Source organism: Sesamum indicum, linkage group LG5, assembly GCF_026168435.1.
Source record: "Sesamum indicum cultivar Baizhima isolate 11 linkage group LG5, ASM2616843v1, whole genome shotgun sequence".
In the NCBI taxonomy this organism is placed as follows: Eukaryota; Viridiplantae; Streptophyta; class Magnoliopsida; order Lamiales; family Pedaliaceae; genus Sesamum; species Sesamum indicum.
In genome coordinates, this window is record NC_142661.1 from 20613016 (window position 1) to 20631958 (window position 18943).

Consider the following 18943-nt stretch of genomic DNA (forward strand, 5'->3'; position numbering starts at 1 on the left):
AAAGTCATCCAATCAGAAGAGTTTTGAGGGCAAATCCATTCCAAACAAAAGAGTTTTAAGGTTTCTGACTTTCTGGGGATGTTCCACTTGTGATGCTTGACAACGTTGAAGATAACACAGACCTATGCCCACATTTCTTGGAAGAAGACTCAAATCTGTGGGCAGGAACACCACGGTCTTCTTACAAAAGCATTCTTACTCAAATCAGATTTAATTGAATCATATCAAATCAAGTTTATTCGAATCAAATTAATCCCATAATAATTACATCAAATCAGATCTAATAAAAATGTGGCATTTTACATTCTAAGTGCATGCAGAGAGAGAAGAAAAGGTTTACAAGAGCAAGACAGCTCTCCAGTTGACGTTTCTCTTTTCCCTACAAAAGGACGATCCCCACCTTGCACTAGTTTGGGGCTCATTGAAACTGATGTGAGTTGACACTTGCATATACTATACATATATGTAGAGCTCTCCTCTTATATGCAATAATGATATAATTTTGGTTTTATTACAAGAGAAGAAATAATGATGGAACAAGACTTCATCGCCAAATTCATATTATTAACGTTATCTTTGTTGTAAGTGGTGGAAAATCATGAACTAATAATGTCTTATGTATGATTCCAATTAGCTATCAGGGTAAATTTATATAATGCTTAATGGACGATTTAGGGATAAAACATCTCTGATTCGCGTTTTACTTATGTTTACCCTTCAACCCATTAATTGATTACTCTATTTATAATTAATTACCCATTATTGCCCTCAGAACTACGGTACTCACTTTTAGCTTCTGCTTAGTGGGTGTTTGCAAAAATTAAAAAAACAAAGTGACTCTTAGCTTATAACTTAATTTTAGTTGAGAAGGTTTGTTTGTAATCACAATTCTTTCTTTTTAATTTATAGTAAAACCTCTATAAATTAATAAATTCTCTAAAATAATAAAATCTTTTGATCCCGATTTGAGTCTTTGTAAAAAATCATCAAGTTCGATAAGATAATAAAATATTCAGTCTCATTAAAATTCTAAATTAATAATTCATAAATGTTACAATTATAAATATTATGGTAATTTGCTAAAATATGAAGCTTGTAATGCTTACGCATTTGATATTCATGGATGATTTTCCGATGCCTTTTAGATGAGAAGACATGATTGGGTGTTATGAATTAGTTTATTTTCATATTGAGATTTATATAGTATATGTTTCATTCATCATACATGAATATATTTAAATTGGCTATAATAGTTATTTAAGTGCAACGAATTAATGTAAATATGTATATTTAAGTAATTCTAATGAATTGATACATGCGTCCATGAATATAATAGTTAATTGTATACAATGAATTGATATTATATATTAATATATTTAATTAGTTACAAAAAATTGGTTGATGCATGGATATAATCAATGAATGAATTTATTTATTTTTAATACATATGCACTAGATTTACTTAATTTTAAAAGTATTTTTTTAATTAATAAAATATTAATTTATCTTTATATTAATATCTCTCTAAGTTAATAAACTTTTATGATTTCAAGTTATTAATATATAGAGATTTTACTTTATATATACTTAAGCAAAACAACATAAGCTAAAACCATCAAACCCCCAACTTCTCCCATTTACTTCAACTTTTCAGCTGTATTTTTAATTAATTTTTAAACGCTCTTAACTTTTATTATTAATATTTTTTTAAAAAAAATTCATCACTTTTAAAGAGTATAATTTTTTTAAAAAACACACTTTATTGGAGTTTCTCGTCAAAATAAAACAGTAATCAGGTAGGCTATAAATAGAAAGCCCTTTAAGGAAGACAGCAAAAGCCCATTGTATTATGGACCAACAAAAAGCCCATTAAACCATGGGCCATATTGGTAGATGTAGAAAGCCAGCCCCAAAAGAAAGAGATAAAAGCCCATCTTTTCTGGGCCAGAAGAAAAAATACCACTAGCCTTTCCTTTTTTCTTTTCCTGCGTCCTCTTTTTTTTCTTTTTCTTTTTAACTAATAATAGTAATAAATTTTAATTACTCAATCTTGATAGTAAATCTCACTTCAATTAATACATAAACATAATTAATAATAATAAATAAATTACAATAACTCACTTTCATTTAAATTGGATAAATATTCACACATTCGAACTCAAACTTATTCATGAAAATATAATTGTTTTTCTATATAAGAAATATTAGCATTTATCTTTACATTTAATAGAATTTTATTTTCTAGTTTTGTTTTGTTCTTGAACTTTTGTGCAAGCTCAAGGCCTTTTTTTTTTTTTTTCTCTTTTTCTTCCTATGTTCCTATTTTCTCTGCATCGGAAGTGGGAAAGTCGGTTGAGGAATGAGATTCTAAGGGTAGATTCAAGTCCTGATTGATTGTAATGAGAGCAGGTGCTGCAGGAAGCCACCTGGTTCAAGATCAGTGAATCCCGCCCGGACCCACTCCCCAAACCCAAAACAAACAAAAGCTTCTCCTACTCCTATAAATTGTCCCTTTTCTTACACTGAATGGCAGCCACAAGTCTCAAACGCAGTTGCATACTCACAAATAAAACACACTACTGTGTAAAAAGAAAGTTTAACAAAAATATGCATCACACACAATAAACAGCACATACTAACACAGTTTTACAAGTCCTTCTGGATTTTTGTCCATCTTCACCCTATTAACAGTTTCTTCTGTAACTGTACTACGTTTGCTAGGAGAGATGAAAACCTTAGGGGCCTCCTCATCTTTCAACTTCCTTACATGCAAACAGAGGGAGAATGAGAGAGTGGTTTGGTGCTCAAGAGAGATTGCTCCCAGTAGGCCTGACGCCCGTTTTCTTGGACATCAGAAGCGTGTTGGAGATGGTCTTTCGCTCTCACTCTCTTTCCAGCATAAGGATGTTCATCCCATTTCTGCGGTTTCTTCTGCTCAGGTGATACTAAATTAGGAAATCTGGGCTTCTATTTCATTATTCTGTTCGGGATCATTTTGATCTCAACACATTTCTGTTCATGAAAACATGGAAAATATGGCCCACAACTCTCTTGCCAACCTTCTTCAGATTTCTTTTTTTTATATATCTTCTTTTTGTGGCCCATTGATCATATCAATTTCTTTGGTAAGTCGTAAGTGTGATCTAATTTCTGATGTGGAGGAATTTTCCTGCTCAGCCCTATACAAAAAATCTAAGAGCTTGAGGTGTTCATCGTGAATTCGGTGCCTCTGATTCAGGAAAATGAACGTTTACGCGCTGTGGTTCTGGTTAGGCCAAAATTTTAGACGTAATCTGAGGCTTTCTTTGATAGCAAAAGAACAAGGCTTTCTTTACTTTTTAAGCAATTTAACTCAGTATTAAAGACGTGTAAACAACAACAATAAATAGCTGCAAATGATTTGATTCTGATCATTCTCGGTGTTGCTATTACTGCAGGCAAATGCTGAAACTGAAGAAATCCAGACAATGCACTCAGGTAGGTTCCCTTTTATGAGTTTTATATCCAACCTATTTATTACGTACATTTTGGGAATCTGACTACGGCTTCATTTGATTGCAGACCAGCTTAAGACTGTCAATATCAGATTCAAATTACAGAAGAAATGCGCATTCGGTCAGCAATTTCTGGTAGTAGGGGACGATCCCGTTCTTGGACTATGGGATACATCTGATGCGGTGCCGTTGAATTGGTCTGATGGGCATGTTTGGATTGCAGATATTGTAAGGATTTTAGAACGTGGTCTGTGAAAGGCATTAATTCTTTACTCAATGTGGATCAAGATTCTGATCATTTCTGTTTCTTTATGACTGACAGGAAATACCCAATGGAAAAGCGCTCACCTATAAGTTCATTCTCAAGGGTGATACTGGCACACTATCATGGCAGCCTGGCCCTGATCGCGTTCTTGAAACATGGGACACTGACAAGAGAATAACTGTTTTTGAAGATTGGGATAATCCGGAACTCCGGAACATAGTCGAAGAGGAACTTGTGGCTGATCTACCCCAGGATTCTTCCATCAACTTGGGTTTGTCGATGGTTGCTGACAACTTGATCCATCCAAGCAAGGAATCATTCATCGATTCGGGTTCGTTTAATGATGCTGAAAAGTTGGACCAACCAATATTGGAGAAGGGGATTGATGTGCACGAGGATCGAGCAAATGATAATGGCCTTACCTATCATGCAGAGGAACCATCTGCACCCATGGTTGCAGCAAACACATCTGAGAAACTTGGGAAACAAGAATTAAGTTCCAACAGTGGTGGGTCTGGTCTAATGACCGTAACTCACCAGAAAAAGGAGGAAAAGGCTTGGGGAAATGATGGAGCAGTGAACGGAAGTCACTTTTTCACCACAGACGATCAAGCGAGGCTAGTATCAGATGAAGAGGTTCCTGTTCTAGTACCAGGCTTAATTCCAATCCCCTCAGACGACGTTGAAGAAGAAGAGCTGAACCTGGTGGAGAATAACGTGGTTGGCAATACCGCAGTTGAATATGATGGAATTGAGGATTCAAAGCCAGAGGTAATTGCTTGATAGTATTAGAATCTGAATTTTAAAACTCCATAGTCTTCCATCTCGCTAGAAGATCTCTTGCAGCAGAACTTCTGCAAAAAATAATATTAAGTGCCAGAGATCAAAGGGAAAGATTTCTATTTCTGCCTTCATTTGCAGATAGATTCTTTTCAAGAAAAAAAATGACAGTTTTGTTAGAGCATATAGGGGAACTGGTATGCTGTATGATGATACCAGGTTGATTTTTTTTCACATTCTATTTGCTTTTGAGCAACAGCCGGCATCAGAATAGGCTGCAATCCGGAGAGAATAACAGAATAACCTATGTATCCCTTTGTTTTACGTCAAGATGAAAAATCGTCATGTGTTTCTTCATTCCATTAATATATGTTTATCAAACTGCAACGACTATTGTCTGATTGATGTTCAAAGCAATATTATTGATCTGTTTTCTCCAGTATTATCCTAATGTGATCAAGACTCAAAAGCCTAGTTCAAATACAAATACAAAAACCATACTTATGATGAAGAAAATGATGATTGTTATCTATAACAGCAAACACTGCATCAACGCCAAACATAACTTGTACATGCATTTGCAAATGCTTTCGCCGGCCATGCACACATACATGAAACAATCTTTTCCAGTACTTTTTGGTGGTTCTCTTCAAGCAATGCATTTTGTTTTTACGTCTCTCATTTCCTGTGAACTGCTATTATTACACAGATAAAGGACGAATGTGTCTCTGCACCACCGCACGCTGCAGAAACCAGTGAGATGATGATTGATGAGAAGCAACCACTGTATGGGAAAGAAGAGCTGAAAAACAGCATCTCCAAATCCGATATGCGATGGGGTGGACATGTCTCTGCACCACCGCACACTGCAGAAACCAGCAAGATACCGGTTGATGAGAAGCAACAACTGCATGGGAAAGAGCAGCTGGAAACCAACATCTTCAAAATCGATGTGCATTGGGGTCGACGAACCCTTGAGAAATTTCTTGCCAGCTTCGGATTCCAATAACGTTGTAGTTGTTTTTTTATGTCATCCATGCATAGAAATGATCTACAGCTGAAAGAGATGTATGCATTTTCAGCTCAATTGATCCTTCTCCTTGTTGTATGAGAATACCAGAGTGTGCTACTTGTGTTCTGAAATATATATTCTATGTATCACAAGATCTTATTTTTTTTATTTAATATTTAATATCTTACATGAGCTCTTTACGTAAGGGATAGATATGTGACAATGAAATCGAACTCATTATCCCTTATTTAACTCGATACAATATAAACAACTACTTGGTATAAAAATTTAGTTGTTAGAATGCAGATGCATTTAATATTAATATCTAATAATGAAGTATTAGCTTATTATACATAAAATAATTTTATTTATTAATATATATATATATATATATATGAAATTTGTAGTAGGACATTATGATTGCGTGATTATTACAACATTTGGGTTGATGTATTAATGGTTTTGGGAGTTGAAGCTGAGGCAGTGGTCCCTTAGTTTGGATGAGGGGAGGAGTGGATGAATATTGTCAGCAATTCCAATGATTTTATCAATTTCAAGAAGCGCATCGTGCGGCAAACGTTACTCATGATCTGATTCTTCATTTTTCGAATTAAAAAACTTTTAAGCTTTTTACTTCAACAACACCCAACCCACTTTTATATTTCTATCAGGTTCAACAATAATTGAATAAATTACTTTCGGAATCTCCGTTGTAACCGCAAAATCATCCCAGTACACATGGATTTTTTAGACTTTTTTTTTTTTAACAATATAAATTAGGTGTAAAATAACAAAAATTAAGATGAATAAAGAATACTAATTACGGTAAATTATATTGACACCCCTAATATTAGCTAGATTAGAATACACAAATGTTTCTTATTTTTTTTTTAAATTACAGCTATATTCCAAATGTTATAATTGTAATTACAAGTACACTTTCTATTCAAAGGAAAAGTTTACACAAACATCTCCTGAAAAACATTAAATGAATACCCCTCAGGAGGTATAGTCAATATTTTATAAAATAAAGGGAGTATTTGTATAATTTGATCTAATTTTAAATAATATCAATATAATTTAGTTAGTAATTGTATTGTGCTGAGGTGGTACGATGGATATTGTTTGCCAAATGCAATTGGCAATCTCTCATCACTCAGTCTTATTGGGTATATCTGTGCAAAACTTAGGATAATATAATAATACGAAATCATTAACTCTATCTAAATGTGATGCTTAGTCTTAATCATTACATTTACACGTCTCATGTGAAATCACAATCACAACCACAACTATGCAACTCTATCTGCTCTGTTCCAATAAAATTAAATTATTACGTTAATAATATTTCTTCAACTGGAGAATGGCCTTTTCCATCACTGTCTGCCGCGTGAGTTTGTATTTATTAATATAAGACATGTAATGTTATGTGCTGTTTTGAATTTCAAATTAGGACATTATATTCAAATTCAAACACAGGCTATGCTATTTAAACTACAATTTGAAATTTCAAACAGGGACCTGCAAATTCTGCAATAGACAAAATCAAGTCCTTCAGTTCTTTTTACATTAGTTACACACAGTTCAATCTAAAAGACAGTAGTGCTGTAATAATACTAATATTGCAAAGGATCATACACAAAAATAACATGTCCAGATGCAATATTTGAATAGCCTATATCAGCCATACATCTCAGCCCCATTGAGGAAATGGGAGTTAATTCAGATGCTGGACTTGGAGCTATCACAGCTTGATGTGAGAGGAGATCCTGAAACACCAACAGAACTGCTCTTAGTAGAAATCGACCGAACGCCATTGGCAGAAACCGTTGCTATGTGCCGTAAATTCTCAGGAATGCGAATATCCTGCCCAAAGGAAATGTGTTGGTGAACTGATGAAAAGACTGCGCTTTCAACTTGTAACTTGTTTGCGCAAAGACATATATGTTGCATAACTGAAAGAAAGGGAGTAAAAGATGCATACCATGTGCCTAATAGCCATATCGAGTGACTTTTTTGAGAGGGATCTCCCAAAGCCCGAATTCTCTTGGGAAGATTTCTTGGGATTTTCATGAGCAACATATTCGTCTTGTTTTGGTGGAGCTAGTTTCCGCATGTTTACTACCCTGTCAACCATTTTCGTACCGATCAATACAGGGTTAACATCATCTCCCTCATTGCTGTATCCTCGACTTTTTGATAGCATCTTGATCCCTGTTTTCTGAGCACAACTAATAGGAGCTCGTACTTTGGCAGGCGAGCATGACTTTTGTCTTGGTTTCCCATTGGAAGAAGATGCATGAGTAGCAGGTAAACTCGGCCTTCCTCTAGATGCAGACGCTGGCCTTCTGGGCATGGATGCTTTTGCATTTTGAGGGGCATCATGAGATAAAGAGAGAATCTCTGAGGGTTTTGATGGCCTAGATTTCGGGGTTGGAGTAGTTCCACGAGATGGCGCTGGATTTTTCAGTCCATTTGAACTCCCTGATGAAGATCGGTCAGGAGCGGATATGCGGGATGTGGTTGATGGAGTGGCTGGTTTACGTGTAGGTGTTGCAGACCTCGATCCAGACTTTGAAATGATTGGTATGGAGGGTCTAGAAGTAGGAGTAGAAGAACGTGACCTTGCGTGAGCAGCTGTCGGTTTAGAAGAAGGTATTGTGGTTCTTGAAGTAGGCGTGGAAGCACGAGAGGGCTTTGGTTTTGCAGGCAAGGCTGGTCGTCCGGTAGGTGTTGCTGCTCTAGGAGTTGGTTTCCGACCCCCTGATGATGATGAAGGCCTTTTGTTCACTGCAGCCGGAGAGCCTGCACTAGTGGATGTTACTAGTGGCAATGAACTCTCACTCAGTGATGCAGAATCTTCACAGGTATTTTCCAGCTGCAGCAACAGAGGATTATACGATAATTGCATCTAAAACCACCATTGAGTGGGGAAAATGGAAAGACATCAAAATGTGCAAAGCTCACAGAGTATATGTGGAAAGGTTCACATACTATATCTTTGATTGTACTAAATGCTACACTTGCCTCAGATTTCAAATAAGTGCTTTCAGCACTGGAAATTTCAGTGTGAGTTGCCGCAGGATCTTGCGCATCCCCTTCAACTGAAGGAAGGAAAGAGGTATCAGGTTGTATGAGAAGCCTGAGAAAAACATTTAGTATTAACATCAGACAACAACATGTGAATTATTTATCTTAGGAATAGTTGAATACATGTTGCGGGACATGACTACACGAACAAGTGCAAAGAAATTTCAGTTTTGTCTGGAAAGAAAAAAATTGACTGCTGTTAAAATTTACATCCAAACAATTTAGTGTATAACTCAGCAAGAAAGAATAAACTTTAAGAATATGATGCGTACATGGATACCAATTAATTATCATGTTTCAGATGTTCTCTTAATAAGCATTTAAAGAGACAAATTCCATAAAATTAAGAAATGGTAGGACACTCTAGAGAGAAATCTTGTCAAGATGGATACAACAAGACTATAGCTTGCAAGAAATTGAATAGTAAGTACCAGTTTTGGAAAGAAAGTGACACTCAGGATGTGTACTGTGAGACTTACATGGCAGTTGGGAAAGCTCAAGAATTGCATAGGGAATGCATTTTAAAGCAGAAACTGAACTAGATCATACAAACTTTACCAATTATCATCAGCGGGAATTGGAACAATCTCGGTCTGAGAAGCATTCAAGGTCACCAAACTATCTGGTTTTGGCTCAGCACCTACAAATTAGTCGAATCCGTGAATACAAAGTGAAGCACAATATTAGACAAATAGGGATCACGTTTAAAACCAAGATAGATAGATAGATAGAATGATAGATAGAAGAACCTATTGATACATGAAGCTCGTGAGGTTCCTCAAAAAGAAGATGCTCGTTCATCTCCTTTTCACCATTCCTCATCCCCAAGAAAATAGCCAGATCTTCGTCCACTTCCCTCATTACCATCCCAAGATCTCTGTTCTGTGGCCTAAACTGCACCGACGCCTGCATTTGCAGAGAAAATCGCACCATGATACATGCCAGTCATCCCAAGAATCTAATCCTTAGCGGCCAAATTATACTGCAGATGGGCAACAGAAAAGCCTAAAAGTAGAATCAAAGAAGACAAGCCTACACGGACCAAAGTCCAGCCTAATCAAGAATCCCATATTCTCCATTCACGTGCATTCTCTTTATCACAGAACAAGAATCTGGTTCCGTTGGATCCAAATCAGAGACAGAATAGAATAAAAAAAACCAACCAACAACAAGCTAAATCTCTATGAAAACATTGGAGAGTTTCCGCTATTTCTTTCAGTTAACACAAAATGAGCTGTCCCAAACAAAACAAAAACATAGTTAATCAGAAACCCAACAGCATTAATGATACAAACTAACAAAAGTTCCCATCTTTTTCACTGACTGCCACCTCAAGAAAGCTCTCACCCACAAACAAACACCACCGACGACGTTGAGACAAAAGAGAAAGCAAGCTAAAAAACAAGCAAGAATGGATCAAACAAGCTGGAAAAGTACTACTTACTGCCATTGATGTTGAAACAGAATCAGATGTATGCTGAACTGCAGAGAGATAAAGATAAGAGAGGGTACAAGAAGATTGCTATTGAAGTTACAGTAGCTTTGTTGCTATGAAGAACTCTTTTATTCTGCTTCTTCTGAGTTATATATAGTCTGTGACACAAAGATTGGAAGTCGAGAAATATGGTGAAAAAACAAGAACAGGAAATTCATGAATCAAGCTAGTTCTTTTTGTTTGATTCCTTTGACGAGGGACACACTCTGTTTTTCAAATGTCCTTGAAATTTTTTATTTTTTATTAAAAAAAAAAAGAAAGAAAGAAAGAAAACACAACTCAACTGAGGATTTGAAATCAGTATAGATGATCTGTAAAAATAGTAAACAAAAAAGTGGGGGCTTGGGGAAACGAGAAAACTACCAAGATGCTATTTTTAATCTTTAGTGGGTGACTTTTTTGCTTTCTCAGTTTCAAAATCATTGGCATTTGATTGATGATGGATGGATTTATGCTACTTTTCTAGGGTTTGTTTGGTTGGTTAAATCACTTAAATACCAATTTGGTTTGAGTTTGAACTTTGAAAATATTATGGAATGAGTGAGCTGGTTGAATCCCAAAATCTTGAAGTTATTGCTTTAGGCAGTTCTTGTGATTTTATGGGAAGGAATTATCAATCATCAGAACTGTATACATCAATGCTTTTACTCCATTCCCCTTCTCACTTCTACCATTTATTATGAGGAGGATAGCTCCATAACTATCTACCAACTACCCACCCCTTTCACATAATCTTTTTTTTTTTTTTTAGGTGAGATTGGGTTGGATTTAAATTAATTACATAACCAATATAATATATTTGTCATATGATTGATATATAATTCAAATAAAATAATTATTTACATAACAAATGTATATTATATTTATTCTATAATTAATTTGATTCAGCCATGAATCTAACTTGATTTGATTAGGAATTTTTGGTCTTTTGCTTTTCCTAAATTCTCATTTAAATCCTAAAAACATTTTTTCTATCATATTTTCTCCAAATACAAATTTCTTATGCGAGCGATAGAAAGGGCTCTTGGAAATCCAGAATCAGTGGGGTAGGGGCAATTCGTAGTTTAGTCATCAATAGGGACTAATTTCGAATTATTTATGTAAAGAGCAAAGGGAAGACATTCTAAATTCAAGCACACATGTTCACGAGAAAAAGAGTGATTACAAAGAAATAAGAAAATGTCAGAGAATTCAAAATATATATTATTATGTTTAAAAGTGAAGTTAACGTGGGCTGTCTGATTCGTGGAGATCTACAATTATATTACATCAGAGGGCCACAACTGAATGGACTCATCAGATGGTTCGGGCCCATGTTTGTGGGCCTCGAGAGATGTGTGGTTTAAAACAATTGTGGGCCCTTTTATCTTCCCCAGAAATTGAAACGTTTCTACTTTTTATAGTCAACTTTTCAGTTGAGATTGCCTTTGACAACCCTTCATACCACATAATTATGTTCCAATTCTTTCGCCTAATGTACCTCAGATTAAACTGGTTTGGCTTTATTTCATTATTAACTTTAGTTTTTTGATATATATTTTGGAGTACTCAAGTCTTGAACAACCTATCGATGAGTTCTATTTCAATTAGTAAAATTGAGACTCTAAGATATGAATTAAGTATCTATTAATTATAAGATTATTATTTTTATTATAAATACTTATATTAAGATTAGACATATAATGAATGCTTACCCTACAATAAACTGATATAAGTTTACATCATTGTACTACAGCTTACTTTTTTTATTCACTCATCCAGCAATGGTGGAAGAATAAATCAGAAAAGATTCTGACAAAAGTCTAATCTTGAGATTAGACATATATAATGTTGTCCCGTAATTTCTTGAGACTTGAAGGCAAATAAGATATAAGGTTCATTGTTAGAAGGTCAGGATGGAGCTCATAATATTAATTAATAGTAACACCTCCAAGGTTCCGGCCAAATTACTGGCATAATAAAAAATCAGTAGCAATCCCAAATTCCTGACGTAATGCAATTCAATAGCGGGCCTTAGGTGCTAGTAACGGGCTGGGGCCATGTGAAGTAAATAAAATATAGACTCGGATTAGATGAAGCCATAGGATATCTGGGTTAATGCCTAGAACCAAATGGGTATAACACCAAACTATTGACTTGCGGAAGAAAGAAAAGCCCATTTGGAAATTGTCGAAATAATGTAAGTAGGACAACAAAGCAGATGTATAATCGCTCAAACATACTCCTGTATCCGATCAAGACATACGTCTTCCCCGTTTATGTACTGGTACCCAAAGTGGGTAGCAAAATGATTCAAGTCATAAATCACGTTAGATTCAGTTCTAGAAATGATGGCCATTCAAAAACACATCCAACAGAACTGCTCTCCAGTTAACCACTAGATGCATATTGGAATTAGCAGCAAGAAAGGAAACGTTCAGTCCGAGGATGTACATTTCAAAAGAGCTGAATGGTCAGAACTCCAAAAAATAATCAGACATCATCAGCATCGCTTCCAGCCATCTGGGTATCTTGAGTGATCGAATAGTTGCTTCCATCAGGGCCCAATACTTTAAACCTGCTCAATCACACACAACAGGAGAAAAGGAAAAAACCACAACGTTCATAAGCTAAGCTAACATATGTAGCACAGCACCAGAGAGGCAAGATCATCAATCGTATTACCTCTCAAGGATGAACTTTCCTACTTTGTATTTTTGGCTCTTCTCATGAGCAGCTTCCTGACATCAATAAAAGGGTCCCAAGCACAAATGTATTTGAGCATTGAGAACAGAAATATGATAAGAAACAAAGATGAAGCAGTGAAGCATCTCACATATTTCCATCCCACAATTGAGCCACATCCCACGCAGAATATGTCAACAACTGTGTGCATTCCGGTCATCATCATCCGCTCTTCTTTCTCCCCAACAGTAACATTCACACTACCATCAACATCATGATATCAGGTATATATCAAGAGACAATAGTTCTGCAATTATGGAAGCATACCGAAGTACATAACTCTTACGCCAATTAATTATCTGCTCTTGAAAATTAGGGAAACTATTCTAATCAGTAACTACTAGTTCATTTTCTCAAGATAATTTCGGGAAGGTAGAAAAATTATATTCTTCCAACTTTCATAGAACCAAGGGGATCATACACTGCTAGCTCTCAACAATTGTAAAAGTCTGGACAAAAGATGCAAGTTTAAGGGCCTATTCCAGTGGACAAGTTCATCACAGGAACATTTCAACCATAAAATAAGTAAATAACGTCAAAACACAATGTTTGATGTTTATAACCCTGCAAAAATTATGTGGCTGTAATTTTAAATGCAACCATGAGTTGGGTGGTCTTTAATGATGAATTAATGTCATCCAGAAATGAAAGTAGTAATCAAATAACACTTACACTTTATCAAAGAGATAAGCCTTCCCATGCCTGCAGTGGAAAGACTGAAACAGTTGTAAAAACAATGGGTTAGGATTAAAATAAATCCATCCTTATACCAGGTGAAAACCGTAAAAAAGTTACAAAACAAATAGATGAGAAGTGTGAATGAAGCCTTAAATAAAGGTTTTTCACTGCTAAAGTGGAAAAGATAACAGAATCCAAGTGGCAGCTGCTCCCTAGGAATTTTGTGCGAGAAGAGGGATAAGTATCAGTTTGCCAAGAGAGAATGAAAGTCGAGATGAAGTTGAGGACGCCTCAAAAGTCAAACTTATCCTACACAAACATAGAAGTTCTGTATCATTCATACAAAGTGAAATACCTGACATGTCGAAGTATGGAGGCACCTACACTCATCACATTCCACTGCCTCATGCATAAGGCACTGAAAAACAATGCTTTACGTTTCTTAGTTCTAGGAATTTTGGAAGGATGCAAAGGGAAAGGCTTAAAGATGCACCCTCATAGAGAATTCGGTGATGAAAAATTGGTCCAAAAGATGATGTGTTCAAACAAAGAGGATAATGTCTACACTTAACTTGAACACATATTGGTAGAAACTACAAAACAACCAGCCAAAACAATGGGAAACGTGGAAATTATATTTGAACTGGGTCTTTATTAGAATATTTTGAACTGGGAAACTAGAAAAAAATTCAGAACCCAAAGTGAGCGATGCGCACGCTCAAATTCCTTTTTTCAATGGTAGTTCTACAAAAACATGGATTTAATCAAGGCCTAACCACTTCCCATTATCCTCATGAAGCTCAATACTTCCACTTCTAGCCTGTCAAATACTATAATTCAGGGAGCAGCATCGTACCCAAAACAACTATTACAACAATAAACATTAGAAAGTAGAAATCTTCCACACAGATGGAACAAGCCAACTTACAAGACACCCAATATGAAACAATTTTTGAAAAATAGTTGTGAATTGATTTGACAAAGAAATTTCTACATTCTGATATATATGGGAAATCATGCCACCCAAAGCTGAAAACTATAGAGTGTATGTGCTCACTTATCATGTTTACACATAAAACTAATTTAGAATCACTTTCTATGACTCAATATTTTATAAATGTGGCCCGCTCACAAATACCAAAGGTAGGTCCTCTCCTATATAAACACAAAAAAGTGCAAGTGCAAACGACCAATAGTCCGTAGCTGCATGACCACAATGAACAAGTGTTGAATTTGCAAAACGTAAAATCAACATCATATATTAAACACTGATGTGTTCTGAGGAATTCATATGTCATCCTTCAAGAAGTAACCTCATAAAACTGTTTAGCAGCTTATTATATGAAGTAAGCAACCAATTTTTGCCACGGCTTGCAAATTGAATATTGTATATTCCTTATAAGGGATCAAACACATGTACTCTTCTCTAAAAATCAATCAAGAGAAATTTATTCACAAGCCAAAATGGAAGAATTTCCATATTTGGATGTGGATCAACACAACTAATGAAAACGATAGTAGAAACATAAACAAGATTGCATGTAAGAGTTCAACTGGCATTTCAAGCAGAACACGTATCAGCAAAGAATATCAGCTTAGAAAGTACCGACCCACATTAACCAAAAGCAATCTAACCATCCTTGAAGCAAATTGATGAAAGCTGATATCACTTGGACCTACAGTTTACCCTGTAAGATGAACTCAGCCCTTAAAATTTCAACTCAACCCTTGTCTATGCTACAAACAGCGTATTTATAAATATTCTACAAACAGGACTGATGAAGACCCCAAATTCCAGTGGCCATGAAACAAAATAGCTTAATTACTTCAAACAAGATCAGCCTACATAACTCCAGACAAAAAGCTGTTAACAGCACTTAAGACAGAACAAAAAATGTTTATAGTTCACTAACTTTCACCAAAAGCAATTCATCAATCAAATTATAATTAGTAAACCACAAACAGAAATGTACAAAAAATCAGGACACGCATTCAACACGAAAATTGACGTGTAAATTTAACTCAAACAGAGTAAACTAAATAAGAAACCTTAGAAATAATGTCATCGGAGAGAGCAAGATGCGTTTGGCAGTGCTTGCAAGTATACTTGTTGCCTTCCAGATAAATCAGAAACAGCCTTCCCATGATACAAACCCAAACCTCTCTTCCTTATCACGATCAGAATCCAAACACCTCAACTTTTCGTTCACCTAAACCACACAACAGATAGCACATGTAAATTCACCAAACAATAAAAAAAAAAAAAAAAACGCAAAATAATCGAAAAACAAAATAATACATAATGCAGAAGCGAAATAGAAGGTGCTATTAGGAACATACATTTACAAAAAAATAAAATAAAAATAGAGGTGAGATGAAGAAGAAGATCTCACCTTACGGCAGCGGTTAGGGGAAAGGAGTGCAAAATCATTAGGCCAATTGGGACGTTTGTGTTTCCCATATTTATACAGTGCCCAAGGAGAGAGACTCTTAATAAATATTTAGTCTAAAAATCGATTTATGATCAATTAATTTTTGACCGTCCACTATCTTACATTGATTTTTATCATTAAATATATTTAAGAATATTTACATATGGAATATATAAAAACTGATATTACATATATAAATTACAAATTATTAGATCACGCTGGCCATACTATTTTTAAAAATACACTATTGTATGTCTTTTAATATTAGGTTGGTAATACATTTTCTTTGCAACTACAAAGTTGAAATTAAAATCTAAGTAGATTAAGTTGGATAAATGAAGCGGAGATTTGATAGTTGATACGATATTCGGGGAATGCACTTATGATTGATGCCTGTTTTTCCCACCACAACTCCGGTGGGAGTGGGAGTCCGGCTCCGAGTCCGCTACTGCGCATTCTCTACAGTTTGTTTTGCAACACATTACCAATGCAGCCACGCAATTCCCCACACGTAATTTATAAAATGCAATGCCATAATTATTTAAATTGGGCTGTAATGTTGACCCAAAATCAACCTCAGAAACTTCACATGATGTGAAGATAAAAGGCATTGGGCTACACCGGTAGATGGTCCACTCCAGTTTAGATAAGTAATGTTATTATGGATTCAAAAGCCCAATCTGTTAAAATCTCTTCTGCGCCCACTCTCCACGGAACGGAAATAACTACTAACTAGTAAGCCATGAGATTGAAACTATAGCATGATCGTTTAATGACTGCCAACAAGAAAACCATCAGTCTTGTGTCAAATTTTTTATATCTCAGCACAAAAAATGTGATCCGGATAAGGTTCTTCTAATTGGGGCGGGCCTCCAAATGTAGAAGGCCACGCTTTGTATCATAATAAACAATAAAATATGGGTATAAATAAAGAGGTAAAATCTCAAGAAAGACAAGCCACCGTTGCCCAGCCGCCGCGTATAGCACTTGTTGGCTGGTGTGTGAACCATAAATAATCAGTCTCTATGTTCTTCTAACATGTCAACTTGTACTTCTGCCAGTATGTTGTTTTTACCATCAACTCTACCTAATCTGTGAGGTGGCCAGACGACATGGGTAATCCGTCCACATATCAAACCAAGAGGAATCTGCAAATCAAAGCATTTTCAAAGTCGAGGAAGATGCAACTATATCATATTTACAACAACTTCAGCATAAGGATCTCCACAGTATGCAGCAAGAGTTAATCTTGTTGGCTCTGCCCTTGCATTTAACAAGGACATATGCCATTTGGACCGAACAAGTGTTCACTAGTACATTGACTAAACAAATTAATGCATTCATCTTGCCTCTGCTGGAAATGAAAGATCATTTGGCTGATCTGAAGTTCAATCTGGTGGCATAAGAGTGGATGAAAGCTAACTTGTGTAGAGTCACAAAACCATGACGAACGTAGAACTTTTAAAGACAAATCATTGACAAATGCTACGCAAATTACTACCAACTCAATAGAACAGCAGCACATCTCAATCAAACTATAGAACAGTCAGTATTGGATCCAAACAAAGGCCAATAACATGGTTTCATGTGCACGCCCACTTAAATTCAAATTACATCTCACAGCAAAGCAAACAATTGAATAAGTTTTAGCTGGTGATTCTCTACATTTAACTGAAGAAAGCAACCTCAATCAACCTAGACTGGGGTAGAACCAAGTAAACTACCAAGAGAGCAAAACTTATGCAACCAGAAAGGCTTTTTGTGCCTAATACTACAAAATTATGATCAATGGCTCACAAAAGCATCAACTAGAAAATCATTCTTATGCAAACTTCATACATTTTTTTAAACTTTACATGTGCTTCTGTAACTATAGCATTTTGTGACATACCGGTCCAAGTGATCTTGAGTCCATGCTGCAAGCTGCATTGTCTCCGACAACCCAACAATGTCCTTCAGGGATCCTCACTGTGTCAAGTGAAGGGAGATGGATCCAGTCACCTGGCAAGGCAGCAATTCTCTTCACGTTTTTCTCCTTATAATTACTTGGTGAACTGCAAAATAAGGGGAATGCATTTTCATCAGCATATCCCATTAGCTCAGTGGAATTAAGTTGATTGTAAACAGAAAATTGGTAAATCTTATGATGCAGCATATGAAAATTACAATCATTTTAAAGCATGAAAAAAATCTCAAAAACATAATAGCAGAATTGCAACTGAAAAGCGCAATGTATTTCATTAAAAAAAAAAAAAAGGCTGAGTTAGAGAGTAACACCAACAAGAGCGAAAATTACCGAAAAACCACGACGTCACCCCGCGAGAACTTGTATTTACCAAGGCAAAATTTCTCAACCAATACATAGTCATCTGCTACCGCGCAGACAATCAAGTGAAAAAACTTACTACAGTAAAAGTTAGAAAAAGGAAAATATATAAAATAGCAGATTTACCAAACACAAATCCACTTGAGTTCTTGTTATTGGGATTCAGGGTGGGAGACATGGATGAACCGCGAACAGCCATAAAGGAGGCGTATCGGTCAGATACCGTGAGGCCGATTAGACCAGCGGTGAAACATTTTTTAGCTGAACTCCATAGGACACCTTGAGCGGCCATATCTGTATAGGGCAAGTGAAAATTCCAGCGTTTTAATTCAATTCTACCAGGGAAAGAGCGGCCGCCGTCGTCCGTGGGAGTTGGGAGGCGGTTTTTGACGGCGGTGAAGGGGAGGAAGGTGGTGTTCGTTATTTTGTACTGGACAATTTTTCAGTTTGAAGTGAAGTCGCGCAATACAATTGACGATTATAAACGGAATTGTTACGAGTTTAAAAAATCACCCATATATGTTTTTTTAAGAATAATTACATTTTCACCATTAATAATCTATTTATACAAATTATCCTTATTTTTTATATAATAATAAAGATTATCCCTAACAATCAGATAATAGGAATAGTTTATATAATAATAT

The 18943-nt window shown here is 35.7% G+C and overlaps 4 protein-coding genes across 5 annotated transcripts; 1 reads left to right on the forward strand and 3 right to left on the reverse strand.

Annotated features, from left to right (window-relative positions):
- The first annotated feature begins 2519 nt into the window (after positions 1-2519).
- Positions 2520-5743, forward strand: LOC105161548 (Carbohydrate-binding-like fold). Its single transcript, XM_011079269.3, has 5 exons — positions 2520-2939; positions 3438-3477; positions 3562-3722; positions 3817-4530; positions 5249-5743. Exons 1-5 carry the CDS (start codon positions 2727-2729, stop codon positions 5546-5548), a joined length of 1428 nt encoding a protein of 475 aa, XP_011077571.1. The 5' UTR covers positions 2520-2726; the 3' UTR covers positions 5549-5743.
- A 1315-nt stretch (positions 5744-7058) lies between these two features.
- LOC105161547 (uncharacterized) lies at positions 7059-10682 on the reverse strand. The gene is made up of 6 exons (XM_011079267.3): positions 10086-10682; positions 9391-9623; positions 9200-9281; positions 8579-8693; positions 7536-8429; positions 7059-7417 (listed from the first exon to the last, which is right to left on the reverse strand). Exons 2-6 carry the CDS (start codon positions 9572-9574, stop codon positions 7274-7276), a joined length of 1419 nt encoding a protein of 472 aa, XP_011077569.1. The 5' UTR covers positions 9575-9623; positions 10086-10682; the 3' UTR covers positions 7059-7273.
- Positions 10683-12320: 1638 nt separating this feature from the next.
- Positions 12321-16061, reverse strand: LOC105161546 (protein yippee-like). Of its 2 annotated transcripts, XM_088880504.1 has the most exons (7): positions 15932-16061; positions 15588-15748; positions 13894-13956; positions 13533-13576; positions 12952-13060; positions 12801-12856; positions 12321-12693 (listed from the first exon to the last, which is right to left on the reverse strand). In XM_088880504.1, the coding sequence occupies exons 2-7, from the start codon at positions 15681-15683 to the stop codon at positions 12609-12611; spliced, it is 453 nt and encodes a 150-aa protein (XP_088736630.1). In that variant the 5' UTR covers positions 15684-15748; positions 15932-16061; the 3' UTR covers positions 12321-12608. The 2 variants fall into 2 exon arrangements, with proteins under 2 accessions (XP_088736630.1, XP_011077567.1); XM_011079265.3 differs by lacking the exon at positions 13894-13956.
- Positions 16062-16732: 671 nt separating this feature from the next.
- On the reverse strand, positions 16733-18764 carry LOC105161544 (Peptidase S24/S26A/S26B/S26C family protein). The gene is made up of 4 exons (XM_020693986.2): positions 18423-18764; positions 18267-18339; positions 17862-18024; positions 16733-17118 (listed from the first exon to the last, which is right to left on the reverse strand). The coding sequence occupies exons 1-4, from the start codon at positions 18586-18588 to the stop codon at positions 16987-16989; spliced, it is 534 nt and encodes a 177-aa protein (XP_020549645.1). The 5' UTR covers positions 18589-18764; the 3' UTR covers positions 16733-16986.
- Between the last annotated feature and the right edge of the window lie 179 nt (positions 18765-18943).

Excerpts from the sequence above, each read along its gene's own strand:
- LOC105161548 (XM_011079269.3), top strand. The coding sequence starts at position 2,727 with ATGAAAACCTTAGGGGCCTCCTCATCTTTCAACTTCCTTACATGCAAA. Across the intron at positions 2,940-3,437 it reads CTGCGGTTTCTTCTGCTCAG|GCAAATGCTGAAACTGAAGA; the intron begins GTGATACTAAAT and ends CTATTACTGCAG. Across the intron at positions 4,531-5,248 it reads TTGAGGATTCAAAGCCAGAG|ATAAAGGACGAATGTGTCTC; the intron begins GTAATTGCTTGA and ends ATTATTACACAG.
- LOC105161547 (XM_011079267.3), bottom strand. The coding sequence starts at position 9,574 with ATGGTGCGATTTTCTCTGCAAATGCAGGCGTCGGTGCAGTTTAGGCCA. Across the intron at positions 8,694-9,199 it reads ATTCCCGCTGATGATAATTG|GCTTCTCATACAACCTGATA; the intron begins GTAAAGTTTGTA and ends TGTTTTTCTCAG. Across the intron at positions 8,430-8,578 it reads GCACTTATTTGAAATCTGAG|CTGGAAAATACCTGTGAAGA; the intron begins GCAAGTGTAGCA and ends CTGTTGCTGCAG.
- LOC105161546 (XM_088880504.1), bottom strand. The coding sequence starts at position 15,683 with ATGGGAAGGCTGTTTCTGATTTATCTGGAAGGCAACAAGTATACTTGC. Across the intron at positions 13,061-13,532 it reads GCTTATCTCTTTGATAAAGT|TGTGAATGTTACTGTTGGGG; the intron begins GTAAGTGTTATT and ends TGTTGATGGTAG. Across the intron at positions 12,857-12,951 it reads CAATTGTGGGATGGAAATAT|GAAGCTGCTCATGAGAAGAG; the intron begins GTGAGATGCTTC and ends TATTGATGTCAG.
- LOC105161544 (XM_020693986.2), bottom strand. The coding sequence starts at position 18,588 with ATGGCCGCTCAAGGTGTCCTATGGAGTTCAGCTAAAAAATGTTTCACC. Across the intron at positions 18,025-18,266 it reads GGTGACGTCGTGGTTTTTCG|TTCACCAAGTAATTATAAGG; the intron begins GTAATTTTCGCT and ends CTTATTTTGCAG. Across the intron at positions 17,119-17,861 it reads ACTCAAGATCACTTGGACCG|ATTCCTCTTGGTTTGATATG; the intron begins GTATGTCACAAA and ends TTTGATTTGCAG.